The sequence below is a fragment of the Choloepus didactylus genome, chromosome 6 (genome assembly GCF_015220235.1).
Source record: "Choloepus didactylus isolate mChoDid1 chromosome 6, mChoDid1.pri, whole genome shotgun sequence".
NCBI lineage: Eukaryota > Metazoa > Chordata > Mammalia > Pilosa > Megalonychidae > Choloepus > Choloepus didactylus.
The window spans coordinates 11,057,753-11,074,629 of NC_051312.1; the positions used below are offsets into that span (position 1 = coordinate 11,057,753).

The 16,877-nt window shown below is 60.1% G+C and overlaps 3 protein-coding genes across 6 annotated transcripts; all 3 read right to left on the reverse strand.

Moving 5' to 3' along the window:
- Nucleotides 1–360: 360 nt before the first annotated feature.
- Nucleotides 361–3,753, reverse strand: CATSPERZ (catsper channel auxiliary subunit zeta). The gene is made up of 5 exons (XM_037839434.1): nt 3,733–3,753; nt 3,124–3,655; nt 2,234–2,310; nt 1,951–2,017; nt 361–569 (listed from the first exon to the last, which is right to left on the reverse strand). Exons 1-5 carry the CDS (start codon nt 3,751–3,753, stop codon nt 460–462), a joined length of 807 nt encoding a protein of 268 aa, XP_037695362.1. The 3' UTR covers nt 361–459.
- A 196-nt stretch (nt 3,754–3,949) lies between these two features.
- On the reverse strand, nt 3,950–11,255 carry KCNK4 (potassium two pore domain channel subfamily K member 4). 2 transcript variants are annotated; one of them, XM_037839100.1, is made up of 7 exons: nt 11,245–11,255; nt 9,803–10,068; nt 6,734–6,857; nt 6,444–6,604; nt 6,079–6,265; nt 5,483–5,622; nt 3,950–4,845 (listed from the first exon to the last, which is right to left on the reverse strand). In XM_037839100.1, coding segments are annotated over exons 1-7 (1,266 nt in total). In that variant the 5' UTR covers nt 11,246–11,255; the 3' UTR covers nt 3,950–4,458. The 2 variants fall into 2 exon arrangements, with proteins under 2 accessions (XP_037695028.1, XP_037695029.1); XM_037839101.1 differs by lacking the exon at nt 11,245–11,255 and adding an exon at nt 10,908–11,028.
- Nucleotides 11,256–13,044: 1,789 nt separating this feature from the next.
- Nucleotides 13,045–16,532, reverse strand: GPR137 (G protein-coupled receptor 137). Of its 3 annotated transcripts, XM_037838153.1 has the most exons (8): nt 15,499–16,532; nt 15,372–15,421; nt 14,506–14,731; nt 14,248–14,397; nt 14,034–14,162; nt 13,785–13,903; nt 13,471–13,500; nt 13,045–13,394 (listed from the first exon to the last, which is right to left on the reverse strand). In XM_037838153.1, exons 1-8 carry the CDS (start codon nt 15,853–15,855, stop codon nt 13,271–13,273), a joined length of 1,185 nt encoding a protein of 394 aa, XP_037694081.1. In that variant the 5' UTR covers nt 15,856–16,532; the 3' UTR covers nt 13,045–13,270. The 3 variants fall into 3 exon arrangements, with proteins under 3 accessions (XP_037694081.1, XP_037694082.1, XP_037694080.1); XM_037838154.1 differs by lacking the exon at nt 13,471–13,500; XM_037838152.1 differs by having other exon boundaries at nt 13,341–13,500.
- Nucleotides 16,533–16,877: the final 345 nt, after the last annotated feature.

A 16,877-nucleotide genomic window follows, 5' to 3' on the forward strand; every position in this document is an offset into this window, starting at 1 on the left:
GTGGGTGTTTGCATATGCATGAGAGGGCGGGGCTAGCACCACCAAGCAAGAGAGAAGGCGCTGCCCCTTTTCTCATTTCCCTCCTCCCCCAAGGTAACACGATCACGATCACGATCACGATCGGGGCACCTGGACCCCAGACCCAATATCCCCGCAGAGCTACCGAAGCCGGGGCAGGAGCAGCAGAGCTAAAACACGCAGAAGCCCTGGATTTCGAGTCCCTGGAAGGCGGGGCCGATAGGGCTCGGACGGAGAAGGCTCAAGGTCACTGCGGTGACCGAGTGAAGGTCACAGGGAAGGGCGGAGCCACGGCGTCCGCCTCACGCGGGCAACCACGCACTGACTCACGGACCATGCACAGACTCTTTTATTTCTCTAGGGTACGGATTCCACGCGGACGGGGTCAGGCTTGGGTCTGGGGACGGGACAGGGATCCAGGCTAGAGCCGAGGCTGTGCCCTCATTGCGGTAAGACGTTCAGCCTCTTGTACCGGCGCTTCCTGAGCCCCTCGATGTGTCGCTGCAGCTGCTTGGTCAGAAAGTGGTCCCAGCCGATCCGGGACCGGTAGCCTAGGAGGAGGGCAAAGCTATGCTCAGGGCAGTGAGCAGTGGGGTAGCCTCCGGGGCAGCAGGCACAGCGAATGTGATTTGAGGACCTGCGGGGTGATTTGGGATGGCCAGAGATCTGGGTGCTTGGGTCTGTTAGGGGAACTTTCCATTTTGTTTGTTTTGCATGGGCAAGCCTTAGACCTGTGCTGCAAAGAGATGAAGAGGGGAGAGGTAAGAGGCAAGGGTTAACATAGAGGATGTATTAAGTCCAGGCTAGGGAAGTGTTGCAGGCCCCAAGTAGGGCAGTGTGGGGACCCAGGACCCGTACTGAGGGGAATGAGGCCCCACAGCACGTAGCAGCCTGCAGGACCAGGACAGAAGTTAAAGGTCATCAGACCCCCTCAGGGAAGAAAGAATGTACAGATGGTGTCATAAACAAAGCATTTAAACTCCCCTCCCGTCATCACTGTTGATAACAAATCTCCAGACCCCTGTGTCAGGAGACTTTGCTGAAACTCTGCTCTCATACCTTGTGGAATGTCTTTGTCCTAAACCCTTATAAACTGCCCTTTGCACTCCCCACCCTTGCAGATGCTGGCTTCCATTTTCCAGCCAGCTGCCACTGGGAACAATCTTCTCCTGTTCGTAAGTCCTAATAAACCCATATCTGACTCCCTGCCTGGCGTGTTCTTTGGTCTTAAGGCTGCGTCAACCCAAGCCCTTCAAGAGCTGGATTGGAACAGGCAGTTGTAGCGGGAAGTTTTGTGGACACCTCTTGGACCATCCACTCTAAGCCATTAACTGGCCATTTCTAGCTCCTGATATTCTTATCATAAGCAGGACAAACCAGAAGAAATTTACCCAAATAATCCACTGTTTGCTGTCCAAAGGCTGTCACCTCCATTGGGGAGGTGGAGAGACAGCCTCCGAGCAGCCACATCAGCTAGAGAGGGGCTGCACTAAGGCTACAGCCCAGTCCCTGATGGTCACCTCATGCATGGGGTCCCGCAACATTTTTTTCCAAAAAAAAAAAAAATTATTAGAGAAGTTGTGGGTCTACAGAACAATCATGCATAAAATACAGGATTCCCCTTATACCACCCTATTATTAATACCTTGCATTGGTGTGGTACCATTGTTTCAACTGATTAAAGCACATTGTTATTGTACTATTAACCCAAGTCCATAGTTAACTATGTTAAACTAAACTGTTTGTGTACTGCAGTTTCATGGATTTTTTAAAAATTTTTATTCTATCAACTTTTTACTTTGGTGTGGGGTCCCTGGAATGTCTGTGGGGTAAGGAGATCTGACAAGGCATACACATCCTGAAAACCGCACCCCCAAGCAGTATCCCCCAGGATCTCTTGTGGAAGCTGCGGGGACGGAAGGGGTTACTCACTGTAGAGAGCCTTGGTGAGGATTTCCAGAGCCTCCTGCTCCATGAGTTCCGTCAGGGGCAGCGGCAGCTGGAGAGGCAGCAAAAAGCCCAGGTGTCCAGGGGACACTAGCTCTGCCCATAGCTGAAAACGGCCCACCTGCTCCCTCCAGACCCCCAACCAGCCTGCCTGCCTCTCCCATCTGCAAACCTCCCCACCCCTTCACCCCTGCAAGCCTCAATTTTCCCATCCCCACCACAGTAAACCCTCTGCCCCCCCACCCCAGTCTCCCTGGGACCCTCCAACCCTGTTCTGCTGTTCTGCCCAGTAGGCTCGATGGGGTGTGTGTTTCGAGAGGCTGTGTGATGACACCGAAGCCCTTACTGGGAGAAGAGAAAAGAGGGGTTAGTCATCCGTGCAGCTCTCTGGAGCAGAAGAGATGTGGCAGGGGGTTGGGGGGAGCAGCCTTCAAAGACCATCTCCCAAGTTCTACCTTAGTGGTCAGTGCCTACAGTCCTGGGCTTTAGAGAACCACCCACTGGGTACCAGGTCTGACTGCCCCACCGTGTAAGACTTAGGGCTAGTGACTGAACTTTTCTGATCCTCAAGTTCTTCATCTGTAAAATGGGGCAATAATAGTGGCCTCTTACAGAGGTTGTGAAATTTAAAGGACATAACACACGGGAGGCCCTGGGCCTGGCACACAGCAAGTGCTCAATAAATGACAGTTTGTTACACTGTTATTGCTTCCAGTTAATTTCCTGTTAAACCTGTGGTGCTGGGGTGGGGGCAGGTTGGGAGAGGAGGCAAGTCCCACTACGAACAGTGGCCCGCACATAGTAGCTGCTCAAGCATTGTAACCAATGACTGAATGAAAGAGGCATCCCCTCCAACTACCACCATCTGCAGACAGGGAATTGCTTGCCTCGCTCCTCTCAACTGACGCAGTGATTCCCTAAAAGAGCCGGCCCTCACGCGCTGAGTGCCGCAGCCCCGGGAATCAATCACGCCTGCCCGGTAGGGGGCGCGCCAAGCGTGAGAGATTTTGCTCTGGCGCCCATCCCCGGGATCCTAAAAACCTGGATCCAATCAACCTCCCCCCCCCCACCGACCCCCCAATTTACAGCAATGGAAATGGAGGCCCCGGCCAGCTCCCTGCCCAGTGGGCGCCCACGGCCTGGCAAAGCCCCACTGACCGGTCTGGGCGTTAGGTTTGGCATCCTCGACCCCCTCCTCTAAATCGCTTCCCACGGAGCCGCTGCGGTGCAGCTCCATCCCCAACATGATGTGCTCGTCCACCACTTCTTGCGTGAAGCTTTCCTTGTCTTTCAGAGTAATGTCCTCTCTCTCCTCTTGTTCATCCCAGCCGGTGACCGAGGCGGGGACGGCCTTCCGGTCGTCGAAGATCTGCGTCTTGTGGTCCGCGCTCTCGTCCTCCGAGTCGGAGCACTCGGAGACAGTGGGCAGCGGCGTGTTCAGCTGCTGCAGGGACAGCGTGCCCGTGGTCCACAGATTCCGGACGTCGCTGGTCCGTCTCAACTTGCCTGAGCCGCGGCGCTCCAAAAGCTTGGCGGACTCCTGTGGGCCACATACAACGAGGGGAGCCAAGGGCCGCGGGGAGCTGGGAATGGTCGGGGTGGGGGCGGTGAGCAGGCTGGGGGCGGGGGTCCTGAGCCAGCCCGAGAGTGAGAAGTTACACCACGGGCCGGGGTGGGACCTGGGGTGAGTCTAGAGGTTGACAGGGTGCAGGGCTCAGCAGTCGGCCGTGATTCCAGAAGGGGCCGCAGCTTTGGGAAGATTCTTACTTTAGAAGACTTTTCCTCCATGATCCCGCCCTAACGGACCCAGTCGCCACAGGCCCCGAGCGAGGAAGGGGGAGGGGCGGGGTCTCGTTCTAGAATGGACGTGAGGTTCTCCCGCGTGAAGGGTACAGGCTATAGCCCTCCACACTTAGAGGCCATGATCTCTTTCCCACACCCACTCGCCCCAACCCCCCACCCCCAATATATATATGTTCTGAGGTTGGAAGTGTACAGCCGATCTTGGCAGATTCCGAAGGGGTCCCTACCCTGCAGCCTCCAGAACCGAGACCCGGACTTGAGCAAAGCGGATGGGGGCCGCGCCGTGTCGGACGTTGGTCCCCAAAGGACCTCAGTCTGGGGGTCACGGGTGGCTTGGCGCGTCCCCGCGATGGCCTGACGCAAGCAGCCCAACCTCACTCGCGTCCCCCTAGAGCGCACGTCTGCAGCGGTACCTAATTTTTTTGTTTATTGATCCAGGCTTTGAGGCACAGTTGTGAGGCGTTGTGAGGGACAGGCCCGGCGGCCTGGGGCAGCAAAACAGAAAACCTTGGGGGTCTGGAAAGGGATGGATGTGGGAGGGTGGGGGGAGTGACGGACAGGCAACCATAGCCTCCTCTCCAAGGTCTCAGTCCCGTGGAGAAGAGGGGTCTTTGGTCAAACAAGCTGGGCATGCCAGGGGGACAGCAGGAATGAGGCCCTTTGGATTGGCCCGGCCCGGGGGTCCTGCCCCTACACGGGCTCGCTTTTGTCCCGGGGACGCCCGGGGCCCCGGGGCCGCGCGGGCTTCCTGGGGGGATTGGGGCGGCGGCGGCCCCGGGGGGCACGGGGCAGCGCGCAGCCGCGCTCGCGCTCGCTCTGTGTGTCCGAGGACTCGTCGATGAAGGCCAGATTCTCGCTGGGGTAATCCAGGGCGGAGGCCGTGGGCGGAGAGGGTGGCTCGGACTTTTGGGGGGGCGTAGGGGGTCGGGACTGGCTGGCGGGCTGCGCTGAGGACCGCGGCGGAGGCAAAGGCGGCTTCTCCTTCTCGGGCGGCGGTGCCGGGGGCCCGGCTCGTTGGGTCACCCGCGCTGTCACCGTGCCAGTCCAGCTGGCGGCTTGCGCCGTGAGACCGCCCATCTGCGCGGGGAGGAAAGGCGACTTCCAGAGCAAGGGGTCCTCGTGTACGCAGTTCGCCCTCCCCTTCGCCAATCAGGCATCGCCCCCTCTTCCTCCCGTCCTCCAGCCTCAGCAGGTGAGGACGGGAGAGCTCCTCACCTGGGCCGCGCACTCTCCCCTCCCCTGTCCGCACCGAAGCACCCCCTTCTCCCGGAACCTTTCCAGTACCTCTAGTTTTATTTCAGCCCTCCATCCCATGCCCCCAGAGGCCTTCGTGCCTCCTTTGCTGGGCGCTCCGAGTAGGGTAGCAAAATACAGGAATCCCAGTTAAATGTGCATTTCAGATAAACAACAAAATTTTAGTATAAGTATGTTCCATGTAACATTCGAGACATACTTATATTAAATTAGTATCCCTTATTTATCTGAAATTCACTTTTAACTGGGCTTCCTGTTTGTTTATTTGCTAAATATGGGAACCCAAACCATTAGGGAAGAGGAGCAACGTTACCCACAAACCTGGCCGAGTTTACCACTCAGTTCCCGGCCCCGAAGCTCGCACTCTCTGGGAGTCACACAAGTCCACGAGCCACGAGCGCCCGGGGCCCGGGGCGTCCGCTCCACCGCGCAGGCGCGACGCCGGCCTGGGGCCGCCTACCTCCGCCCGAGTGCGACGGGACACGACTCGCAGCCAGTTCCCGATGGTGGTGAGCACCGAAGCGAAGTAGGCCAGGCCGAGCAGGATCCAGAACCACACCAGCGGCTGGTAGGCTGGAGAGTCGTGATTGGGGTCGGCGCCTGAGAGCCCCCGGGGAGGGTGGAAAGGCATAGGCGCATGGCGCCGGTGAGCGGCTGGTTCTCTGCCCCTCTCCCCAGCTCCTTGAGAGGATCCGCCCTCCCCAGGGCAATGAATGTGTGCTAGAGTGTGTGAGTACCCACAGGAAGGTGAGTGTGCGTGAGATGAGGATGCGCAAGAGCATGCAAGAGACTGGGGTCATGTGCAGGAATGTGACATGGGTGAGGAATGCACTTATGTATGTGTATGCACTCATGGGGTGCAGGCCTGCAAGAAAGTAAGTGTGCACGAAGTGTTGCATGCGGGCAAGAATGTGTGCATTCCATCAGGGGAGGTAAGTGTTGAAGCAATGAAGCATGAGCGCACAGACACACCACATGGAATTTGGAGGGATTGGTCCTGGTTAGGAGAAGCGAGTGTGGACGGGCGCCCTGGCAGGGCCAGAAGGGCAGCCTCACCGGCCACGTAGTCGCCGAAGCCCACGGTGGTGAGCGTCACTATGACAAAATAGATGGCCTCCAGCTTGCTCCAGCCTTCCACGTAGCAGAACACGAACATGGGCGTGAGGACAAAGAGCAGGCAGCCGACCAGCAGGAAGAGCACCGCCGATAGCATTCGCACCAGCTCCGGTGGCACGTGCCACTTCTGCGGGGAAGGGCAGTGGACGGGAGCGGAGAGACCCCTGCACCCTCCTTCACTCCCGCGCTCCCGGAGCCTGCAGGAGAAACTCGGGCGGTCTAGGGGCGAGCGTTCACGTGCTGGGGACACAGGGAAGGGTATCCCGGACCCAGCGCAAGGGCGCGCCGGGCGTGGAGCAGCTCACCAGGAAGATGGCTTCGATGTGACCGATGCCGCGGCGCAGGGAGGAGCCCAACCGGTCCCCGACCCCCGCCAGCAGGATCCCAAACAGCGGGATCCCCACAAGCGCGTAAAAGATGCAGAAGAGGCGCCCCGCGTCGGTGCGCAGGGCCGCGTTGCCATAGCCTGGGCAGAGGGGCCGTGCAGAGCGTCTGGGGTCCGCCTCGCGCCCTTGACCTCCCGCTGCACCTTCCCCCACGAGGAAGCCCGGCCCGCCCTGGGCCCCTGCCTCCACCTGCCCCGCCCCTCCCGCACCGATAGTGGTGATGATAGTGCCGGAGAAAAAGAAGGCGCTGCCCAGATCCCAGGCTGAGCGGCTGCTGTTACTGGTTGAGTTGGTTTCTGGATCCGCACCCCCTCCCAGTGCGTCAGCCACCTCCTGCAGGACAAGGCACAGAAGCAGGAACCTCAGTTCTCCCTCCTGTCCCTGTCAGCCCCCTGCCCCTCCAGCCTCCAGGGTGGTTCCCTTCCTACCCCTCCCAGCTCTCCCCTTTCCTCTGGCTTCCCTTAAGTTGCATATTGGGTGGCCCCATCCACCTGGTGTGTTTGTTTGCAACCCCGTCCCCCATGTTTTAGAAACCTTTAAGTTGTGTGTTCCCTAATTTCACACAACAGATTTTCCGCTTTACAGGATTCTGGGATCAGACCACCTGGGTTCAAATCTTGGCCTCACTCACTAGCTGCATGACTTGGGTTGGGCAAGTTAACTCCCTGTGCCTCAGTTTTGCCATCTAGCCAGTGGGGGTGATGATAACAGCATGTATCTCATAGAGTTGTTGCTAAGAGTTAAGGCCCTTGCAACAGTGTCAGCATGGTGTTTGTTAAATCAGTCTGTTTCCACGTGGCGTTCATGTCCAGGGATTTCCAGCTTTCCACAGACCCCACCACTCCCTATTGCCCCTACTGGGAGCTGAGTTTGAGACCCTTGCCTTACAAAATCTAAGGAAAGCGGGACCTTCTCTCCAGGAGCATACATATACTCTCAAAATTTGCATCCAATTTTAGGAGGTTCATGGACACCCCCACCCCCATCCGTCCCCACTGAAGCCCAAGACAAACCCTGTACCATATGAGAGGTGTTCACATATCAGTTGAATGATGTGACCATGTTGTCTGCCCATCAGAGGCAGGTCCTTCAGGGGTGGGGTCTGTGTTTTGAGGATGCCTGCTCCAGGTGAGAGGAGGTCAGAGCATAATGAGGAGGGGGTGCAGAAGGACTCTTCTCCAAGGAGCACAGCACCAAGATACAAGGCAGTGGGTGCAGATGGGATCATAAATCACCTCCTCTCTCCCTGACTGCAGTCCTCACTAGCAAAACCCATTCCAATTAATCTTCCAAAAATGACTGCTCAAAATTGTCTCTGGCTGTCTGCTAGCTGTTGAATAGAGTCCAAACTCCCCAATCCAGTATTCAAGCCCTTCCTCCCCACTTTTTCCAATCTGGTCCCAACCCCCTTTTTTTCCAGGCTTCTCTACTGGGATTCCCCTCTGGAACCCCAAGGTACGGTGACCTTACCCCCAGATTTTCTGAGAGGATCCCATTTCCTGAACTAATAAGTTTCAAATAAAGCCAAAAGGTGACATGTCTGATTAAACATGATTTAATTTTTATTTTGCAAAACTTTTCCAATGAATTCACTACTTCGGAAATATATATATATTCTTTGTCATCCTGTGTGTTCTCATTTTTGCTTCAAATGACTAGGCATCTGCTAAATCTGGGTTCTGCAGAAACACTCTGGGTTTTCCAGCTTCTCTGCCTTGACCCCTGCTGCTCCTCCACCTGGGAGTCCCTTGCCCCCAATTACACATCTCTAACCTACCTATCTCACCTGGCTCATTCCAATCACCAGCTCTTCCCCAAGCCCCTCCTGGCCTCTCCGTCCTCATCTCCAGCACCCCACCCAGGGCGCAGCACACTACATGGACTCAGTAAAGACGGCAAGTGGCCAAGGCTCCCTCTCCACTGCATCCTACAGTGACCTGCCTGTCCGTGAGTCTGTCCCCTCGCCTGGATGAGGGCGCATCTGCTTCCCTGCCCGCCCCATGGTGTTGGGCACAGCACCTAGCACACAGTAGGTGCATATTTGCTGCACGATTGCCTAAATCAAGGAGTGAATCTTACTGTGGAAGAGAAAGGAAGCAGCTGCCATCCGCCCCTCTCCCCTTCTAGACCCTGCCCCTCCTTTTCTGCTTCTTTCTTATTCAGGAAAAAGAGCTGTTCCATTGTGAAGATAAAATAGGTCAGATTCCCTCCCTCCCTAGGCCCTGTGATCTGGCCAGACACACTCTCCTGCCCAGGCCTCTCTGGGATGCGCCAGCATACTGGAAACATCAGAGACGATGTCAGGCTGCCTCTACTCTGGCCGCACCCCACCCTCAGCTCTGCCCCGGGTCCTGCCATCTGGGAATCTGCTGGAACACTGAGGCTTCCATGCCAGTTGGCCCCTCCCTCTGCAAAGGACAGACAGGGAAAGAGATACTCTTCGATAAAGTGATACACACTAATTTATTAAAGTTAAATCTTAATTCATTACATGACAGTGACTCAGAAATCAGAAAAGGCAACAGAGGTGCTTGCCCGACTCTACCCCAGAAGGCTGAGTCCAGCACTTTCTTGAGCCACTGGACCGAGGCTGATGGGGAGTGTCCCAGGGAAGGGTGACGTTGTCCCCATCCCTCCCTTGCCCGCCCTCCCACCTCCACGGGGTAAGCATAAGTTCTGGGGTACACCTGGCACCCACAGGAATCCTAGAACCCTCTGAAATCATCACATGTACGGACTACATGACTACATTGCAATTTTCTTGGGGTGGGGTGAGTGTTCGCAAGGTTCTTGGGCTTCTCTAAGGCAACTGTGACGCCAGAAAAGTGTAGGAAGCGGTGTAGGGTTGCCAGATTGAGTCAATAAAAATAATATATGGGACCTACTTATGATTTAAAAAAAAAAAGTCATCGTTTATCTGAAATTCAAATTTAACTGGGCTTCCTGGATTTTACCTGGCAACCCTAACCTGGTGGGTTAGACTTGTGAAAATTTAACAGCCCTAGCACTTCATTTCTTCATTCAGCATTTCTCCATTTAACCACTGCCACTCAGTGAAGGAGACCCTTGGCCAGCACCACAAGGGAAACAAATGACCCCACCATGGCCATATTGAAGCCGCAGAGGTATGGATGGGAGCCTCTGCCCCACCCCCTCCCCAGCAGCACCTTGCCCCCAGGGGCACCAGCCTGGAAGCAGCACCTGACACAGGACCAGGACATGCACTTGGGTCCAGAAGCTCATGGGTGAGGCACGGAGGGGTTCTGGCACCCACCCACCTTGATGAAGTTCCCCAGCTCCTGGTCATTCACACATGGGTAGGTTCTCAGGAACTTCTCACGGACCTCCCTCAGCTCCCTCTGGGCCTGCTGCTCGTGGGGCTGCTCCAGGGCCCGGAACACCAGGGCACCGGACACCAAGTAGAGCAGGACCAGTGCCAGCAACGCCAGGAGCGTGGTGCCGCGCATGGCGCGCCCAGGGGCCCGGCCACTTCCACTGCCCGCCTGGTGGGGGCGGGCAGGGGGCTCCTGGGGAGCTGCGGTCACTGCGGGTGGAACCAGGGACGCTTGATCAATACTTGGCCTGACATCCCTACACCCTCTCCCTGGATCCCCGACACATCCAAAGGTCCTTGGAGCCCCCAGCCCTACTGCACCCGGCTGCCCCCTCCTCCCATCCCTTCGGCTGGACATTTGGTGCCAGGGCACACCCAGTACTCACTGCATAGACTTGTCGTCTCCCCCCACGGCCCACCTCCAGTCTCCCCCTTACCTTCCCCCCGCCCATCCCTCAGCCCCTGTCCGGGGACTCCAAGGTGCAAGAGAAGAGGATACCGAGAGGGAAAAGGAAGACGAGTAGAAGGGGAAAAGAGAGCCTGAGCCTAGGGAGGGATGGTTGGGGTAAGCAAGGAAAAGCTGGCGCCCTGGAGGGGGCGTGGGGAAGCGGCAGATCCCGGCCCTGGAGGAGGAAGCTGAGCCGGCGCGGAGGCGCGCGGAGAGGCCGGACCGCGCAGGGCGGGGACGGAGGACGGCGGGCCCCGGCTCTCCCGCTGCCGCAGCATCTTCGCGGCTTCCCGCTCCTGCTCCGCGCCGGGACCCGCTTCGCCCCGCCGGGCTTTCGAGGAACCCAGGGGCGGGTCCCCGCAGAGACACAGAGGTGCGGCGGGCAGGGGGAGGGCACGCGGTTCCCGGCAGGAGCGGGCGTGGGCGGGACGCGCGCGACCCACGCGGCAGCCCCCGGGACAGCGGTGGGCCCTCGCGGAGAGTGGGCGGCGGCGCCCACTGGCACAAGGATCCGCGCGCCTCCGCTCCGCCCGGCGGCCCCCGCCCGCGCCGCTGCCCCGGCTGCACGCACGCCCTCCACCTGCACACTCCGTGTACTCACCGGCATACCCGGAACCCCATGGGTGCACGGACCTCCCAGAGCACCCCAGTGAACCCCGCACACGGGTGCACACACTCGCGTGCACACAGCCAGCCCGCGGGGACCACAGCGCCGCGCTCGCCCAGACACTGCACACACGCCACTCGCTCCCACCGCCTCCCCCGTGTCTTCACGCCAACGCCTCCGAGCGTGACGGGCGGCGGGACGCGCCGCCGCACCACTCCCCGCGGCGCCCACGCGCTGGAGGGGGCGCCCCGCCCGGCCCGCCTACCCCGCGAGCCCCTGCCCGCCAGTCCTGCCCGCGCTCCCTCCCGGCGCCCTCCCGCCCCGCACTCACTGTCGACCGCGCTGCGGCTGAGGCTGCCGCCCGGGCTCCCGGTCCTCGCTGGGCCGCGGAGGCGGCGGCAGGGGCGAAGCGGGCGGCCGCCGGGGCTGGGACCCCCTCCCGCCGCCAGAAGCCCCCCTCCTCCCGCACTTAACCCCTCCGGCGCCACGCCTCCCTCGGTGCCGCGCCCTCGCCGCCGGCGCCGCCCCTTGAGACCCTTTACCTGAGCCCGCCGGGCCGGCCAATCCTGGCCGGTCGGGGGCGGTGGATCGCAGAGGGGCCGGAGAGGGGTGGCCCCTGGGTCCGGCCTCCAGTTTCGGGCTGGAGCCCCGCTGCTGCCCCGCGGGCCAACCACTGTAGCCAGCGGCACGGCCCTGGGCTGGGCCTCAGTGTACCCACCTCGCCGGACAGGCGCCACGCTAACCTCCGGGCATCTCCCGGGCCCGTTACCGGATTGGGATGGGCCCTCAGCTCCCCGCCCCTGGGGACAGCCCGGTCCCTGGGCTCAGCACTTTGCCAGCCAGGGACTGAGGGAACTGAGGGAACAAAAGGGTGGGGGACCCCGCTGAGGCCATCTGGGGTTGACTACATGGGGGTTGGGGCCCATCGCTGGGCAGTCGCTGCTGCTGCACCTCCTGCTCCAACTTCGGTCTCCCCAGCCCCTGATCCTCACTTCGGTGCCCATGGGGCAGCCCCAGGGGCCAGGATTGGAGCTGCCGGAACAGCCAGAGCCCCAGGCTGGACTCAAACCCCCCCACCCCTCCCTGCACACCCCACTTCTTTGTGTGATCCATCTCTCCAAAGACTCTCCATGGGCCCCCTCTGGATCTCAATCTTCAAGCTGAAGCTTTAAGGCCGACCACCCCCTACCAGTAGGGGTCCTGGAGAGGTTACCTAACTCCAAGGATCCTCTTTTCCCATGAATAGAAAAGGGATGGTAATTATTACCGCCTCCAGCGCTGTTCTGGGCATAAAGGAGGTCGGTGTTTGTAAATGTTCAAAATAGAGCCTGAGGTAGTAAAGGGCCCTACAAATGTTAGCAATGTTCTTTTCAACAAAAAATGACCACCCAGGTTCCAGCTGATTCTCGGTGAGTCTCAGTTGCCCTCTCTGCAGAGTCCCAAGCAAAGGGTTGCTAGGCAGGCTCAGTGCTAGGCCCCAGGAACTCTGAGGAGCTGGGACAGCCAGATAAGTGGACAAGGGACAGACCCACCAACAAACAGCTCCCAGGAGGGGACAGATCTGTGTCAGGCTGGCAGGACTGTGGGAGCAGAGGGGAGTGATCAGGCAATTAGGGGCAGTGGGACAAGGGGATCCCAGGACCACCAGGTAGACAGGGGTGGGGGGCAGCTGGCCCACCTTGCCAAATGCACACCCTGGCAGGGACAGGGGCTGCTTGGTCACCAGGCTAACACCTCCACAGGCCCTGGGCTAACTCCTGGCAACTGGAGGTCAGGTTGGGGGGTGGTGAGGGGAACAGGGCCTCCCAAATCCCATTTATTGGGAGTAAGAGGCAAAATAGCCACATAATCACCGTGCTGCAGGCCTCAGGGGAGGAGCCACTGTTTCTTGACCAGAAGATGGCAGGCTTCATAAAGGCGGTTTGAAGCAGGTCTTGGGGAAAAGGAGAGCTTTAGTGATCTCCCTTCCCTTCCCTTCCAGGCTGTGGGCGCCTTTCTCTCCCTGCCCACCAGCCACGGCGGAGAGCAGAGGCCCTTCTCAGCCCAGCAGCCCTCTTCAGACCAACGCTGACCAAATAGGTGGAGATGAGAAAAGAACACAAAGCAGAGAGAAAAGAGACAGATGAACAGACACAGGACACAGATACTGTTTATTGAATGGAAGATGCAGGAGAGGGAACTGGCTCCAGCATGGATGTGGGGGTGGCAGCTCATGCCAGGGTGCTGTGGGCATCTGGCAGCTAGGCCAGGCCCCCATCCTAGGGGGGCGGCACAAGCTCACTACGACAGGAGCAGCCAAGGAGCCGGCTGGGGAGGAGGTGGCCACAGCCCCCAGGGCCCTGGGCAAGAAGCTGCAGTCAAACTTGGTCCAGGGGCCTGGGGGCAGGGGGACTAGGGTCTGGGCATCCTAGTGGGGGAAGTGGGGGATCACGTCTGCGGGGTAGAGTAGAGACAGTGGTGGTGGCTGCCGGGTCCTGGCACCTGGGAGAAGAGCAGAGGAGTGGTCCGCGTCTGGCTGCCCCCGCACCAGCCCGGCTCACGCCCAATGGCACCATACCAGCTGCCTGAGCCTAGGCTGCCTGACATGCTGTAGGCAGAGAAACAGGGTCAGTCCAGGGCAGTGACCGGGGCTCCATCCATGGGAGTTGGGGGAGGGACAGAGGCTTAGACCAGAGCACGCTGGAAGGAGCTCCATGGGCATCCCGGTGACCCAGATCTCCAGGGCCCAGGGCTCAAGCCCTCCAGACTACGGCAAACTGCATCTTGGGATGCAGCACTGGAAAACCAGAGGGGCAAACCAGGGCCAGCCATGGTGGGGCAAGACCAGACTCAAGCTCCCCAAGGCTCCTGAGGCCAGGCCGGGGCTCCTACCTGGTGCTCTCGCCCCGGCTGTGCTCCCAGGGGCAGCCCTCGTCCTCACAGTGCACAGCCCGGTCAAAGAAGTAGGAACGGGAACCAAACACCTGTCCGTTGAGGATGCGACTGGTGCTCTGGGGGGGAGGAAGCCACCCTCAATGCCTTCTCCTGGATCCCACTGGCCTCCCATAGCCCACCTGGCCCCGGGATTGCAGCACCCGGCCTTCCCTCACTGGCCCCACAGGGGAGAGGGGCGGCCCTCACCAGGTCCTGCGTGGGCCGGTGCACCCGGAAGAAGCCCACCAGCAGTGTGGTGGGCAGCAGCTCCCACACAAAGAGGATGAGGCCAAACACCAGGTAGCCTTTGTTTCCCAGGTCATTCACCAGATCGGCCTGTGAGAAGGTAGGAGCTTGTGCCAGTCTGCAATTGTGCCCACGGGACACTGGGACAGGGCCCGGGCCACTGAGGAATGCCCACCTGGTCAGAGACATTGTACCAGTCGTAGTCGAAGGCGTCCAGCCGGCTCCGGGGGGCCAAGGCCAGGGCTGCCAAGTTGTAGCAGGCCCGGCTGGCGTAGAGCAGGACCATGGTACCACCCATTGCGGCCGCCTGGCACACACTGGTGCCCTGGCAGAGAGGACAACAGGGGACCCTCAGGGAGAGGCGGCGCCCAGCTTCCTCTCTACCCTGAAGACCACTGCCCGATAAACCAGGCATCAGAGCCTCTGGCCCTACCTTGGCCTCCAGGTAGATGCTGGTGGAGGGGGCCCACCGGGCCACGAGGCAGAGGCAGGCAGCAAGAGACAGTGCGCAGATGACGAAGAGGGAGTCGCTCACCAAGACGCGCACCAGAAGCAGGGCCCAGGGCTGTGCCCGGCGCCGGCGGGAGAGCACGGCACACAGCACGTTCACCAGCAGAAACAGCAGGGAGGCCCCTACGAAGGCCCCGCGGACGGCCAGCCTGCAGCCCACAGCATGGTCAAGCTCCAGACGGTTGCCCCTGGCTCTCGTTGCCCACCCAACCTCCCCACGGAGACCCCAGAGCCTATCGGGACCTGCTCCTCCAATTATAGAGATGGGGAAACTGAGGCCCAAAGAGGTCAGTAGGCAACTGACAGATGTGGCACAGGGAGTGAGAAATTTAAGTTTGAACTCTTGCTCTGCTTTCTGCCTGCTACCTCTGAGACCCTGAACATGCTACTTTATCTTATAGGGCCTCAGTTTCTTCATCTCTCAAATGGGGACAATAATGACCTCACAGATCAATTGTAAAAATTAAAAATGTTTGTGAAAGCTCTTTGTAAACTGTAAGATATTTTGCAAATGATGGGGGTATGGCAGCCCAAGGTCACCCAGAGTTGCAGTTGGCTTTGGAGCACCCATGGGCTGAAGCCTCCTGCTTGTCCTCCGTCGTTGGTACCCTCACCCCCTTGCCGTATCACAGCTGCTTCTACTCTTGCCCTTCACACATGCAATGCCTCTGCCCACCACCTGGGCCAGGTGCTTTAACTTTTCCAAGCTCATTCATGCACATTTCCCGGGGGGGTCCTCGCCTCAGCCCAGCAAGGTGGGCTGAGCCCACTGCTGCCCTGAGCACTTACAAGCCTCGGCTCATCTCCGGCCGACGCTTCACCTTGGCCTTGAACACCACCTGGGAGCAGAGATGCCCATCACTCCTTGCAGCCAGTCTACCCCTCCCAGTCCACCCCCACCCATTACCACGGTTACCTGGGCAAAGTAGAGGTTCATAAGCGTCAGGGTGAAGAACTGCAGGCAGACAGGGCAGCAGTAGAGAAGCCAAAAGGGCAGGGGCCCCAGGCGGTTGGCTCGGGGGGTATCTCGGAAGTAGAAGGAAAAAAGGGTGGTACGCAAGGCAGCCCAGAGCAGACAGAGTGCTAGGAACACCGTCTGATAGCTGAGACGCTTGTGCCCATACAGGAGCACCAGCCAGAGTTGGGCATAGACAGAGAAGAACAGCAGGGCATATAGGGTGGTGTAGGCCGCCGTGAGACCCAGGGTCACGGCGGGCGGCAGTGCAGGCACCAGCCCAGCAGCAGGCACCAGGCCAGACAGGTTACTCTCCATGGCAGTGAGGGCGGCCCGAGTCCCAGAGACAGAGATGGAGGGGCTGGCGGGGGGCCAAGGAAATAAATAGGGAGAGGAGAGGACCGCAGGCTGCTGAGACAGAGGGATGGGGAGTTCAGGAGGAAAGAAGTTGGGGCTGGCGAGGCCCTTCCCCCTAGCCAGAGCCTGGGGGGCAGGGGCAGCCTGGGCCCTGAGCCCTCTCTCCCACTCAGGGGCGTGGAAGGACAGACTCTCCTCTCCAGGACAGACGGGGTTTCCTCCCTGGGTCACTGCCAGAACCAGGGTGTGGGGATGCAGGCGCTGAAGGAGGGGGATCCCTGGCTTTGGTCGCTCGTAAGGGTCCCAGCAGGAGGGGGAGAGCCGGCCGATGCCCGTTCGCTCAGGACAGCGGCCACTGCAGGGGCGCTCCAACGCCCCGCTCTCCCCCTCCCCAGGCTCGGGGAGATTTGCTCCCTTCCAGTTAATCGGGATGGGGGGGCGCCTCTGCCCTCTCTCCTTGTGATTCCGGACGCCGCCCCCACTCCACCCGCAACCGCGTCTGCTCTCCAGTCGCGGGGGACGGGAAGGGGCCGAGGCCCGGTCCTCAGGCCGCCGCTGGGGAGCCGGCTCCGGTCGCGGGGACCCGAGGCTCAGGCTCCCCGGCTCCCGCTGTTCCGCCCCCTCCTGAGCCTGCGCCTGCGCTGTTCGCTACGCAAGTTGCGCAGAGGCCAGCCCTGGCTCCGCAGTTCCGCGCCGCGCCCGCCGTGGGGCTGTTCGAGAATCGGCGCGAGCTGCGCAGCGGGCGGGTGCCAGGGGTTACGCGAGGTGGCCGGGGGCTGGGATGTGCGCGAGCCGCGCCGCATCCGCCATACGCCCGGGTGGGCCGCGGTTTGGGCCACCGACCCTGGCCGGGCCGCCGGCTCTCACGCTCTCCCTCCCCTATTCCCAGTTTGGATTGCGCCGCCCGACCGGGGCCGACGACTTCGCCTCTGAAGGACACTTCCGCCCACAGCCAAGATGGCCCCCGAGCCCCGCCCCCGGGC

Bases quoted from the DNA above. Each gene is read 5' to 3' on its own strand.
- GPR137 (XM_037838152.1), bottom strand. From the start codon at position 15,855: ATGGAGAGTAACCTGTCTGGCCTGGTGCCTGCTGCTGGGCTGGTGCCT. The intron at 14,732-15,371 runs GTAAGTGCTCAG...TGTGGGCTGCAG, and splicing joins CCGGAGATGAGCCGAGGCTT to GCTGGCCGTCCGCGGGGCCT. The intron at 13,501-13,784 runs GTAGGAGCCCCG...CTCTGCCTACAG, and splicing joins AGCCGGGGCGAGAGCACCAG to CATGTCAGGCAGCCTAGGCT.
- KCNK4 (XM_037839100.1), bottom strand. The intron at 6,266-6,443 runs GTGAGCTGCTCC...CCTTCCCCGCAG, and splicing joins ACATCGAAGCCATCTTCCTG to AAGTGGCACGTGCCACCGGA. The intron at 5,623-6,078 runs GTGAGGCTGCCC...GGGGGCTCTCAG, and splicing joins CTTCGGCGACTACGTGGCCG to GCGCCGACCCCAATCACGAC.
- CATSPERZ (XM_037839434.1), bottom strand. From the start codon at position 3,753: ATGGAGGAAAAGTCTTCTAAA. The intron at 3,656-3,732 runs GTAAGAATCTTC...GTCAACCTCTAG, and splicing joins TGGAGGAAAAGTCTTCTAAA to ACTCACCCCAGGTCCCACCC. The intron at 2,018-2,233 runs GTTGGAGGGTCC...CTGCCTCTCCAG, and splicing joins GGGCAGAACAGCAGAACAGG to CTGCCGCTGCCCCTGACGGA.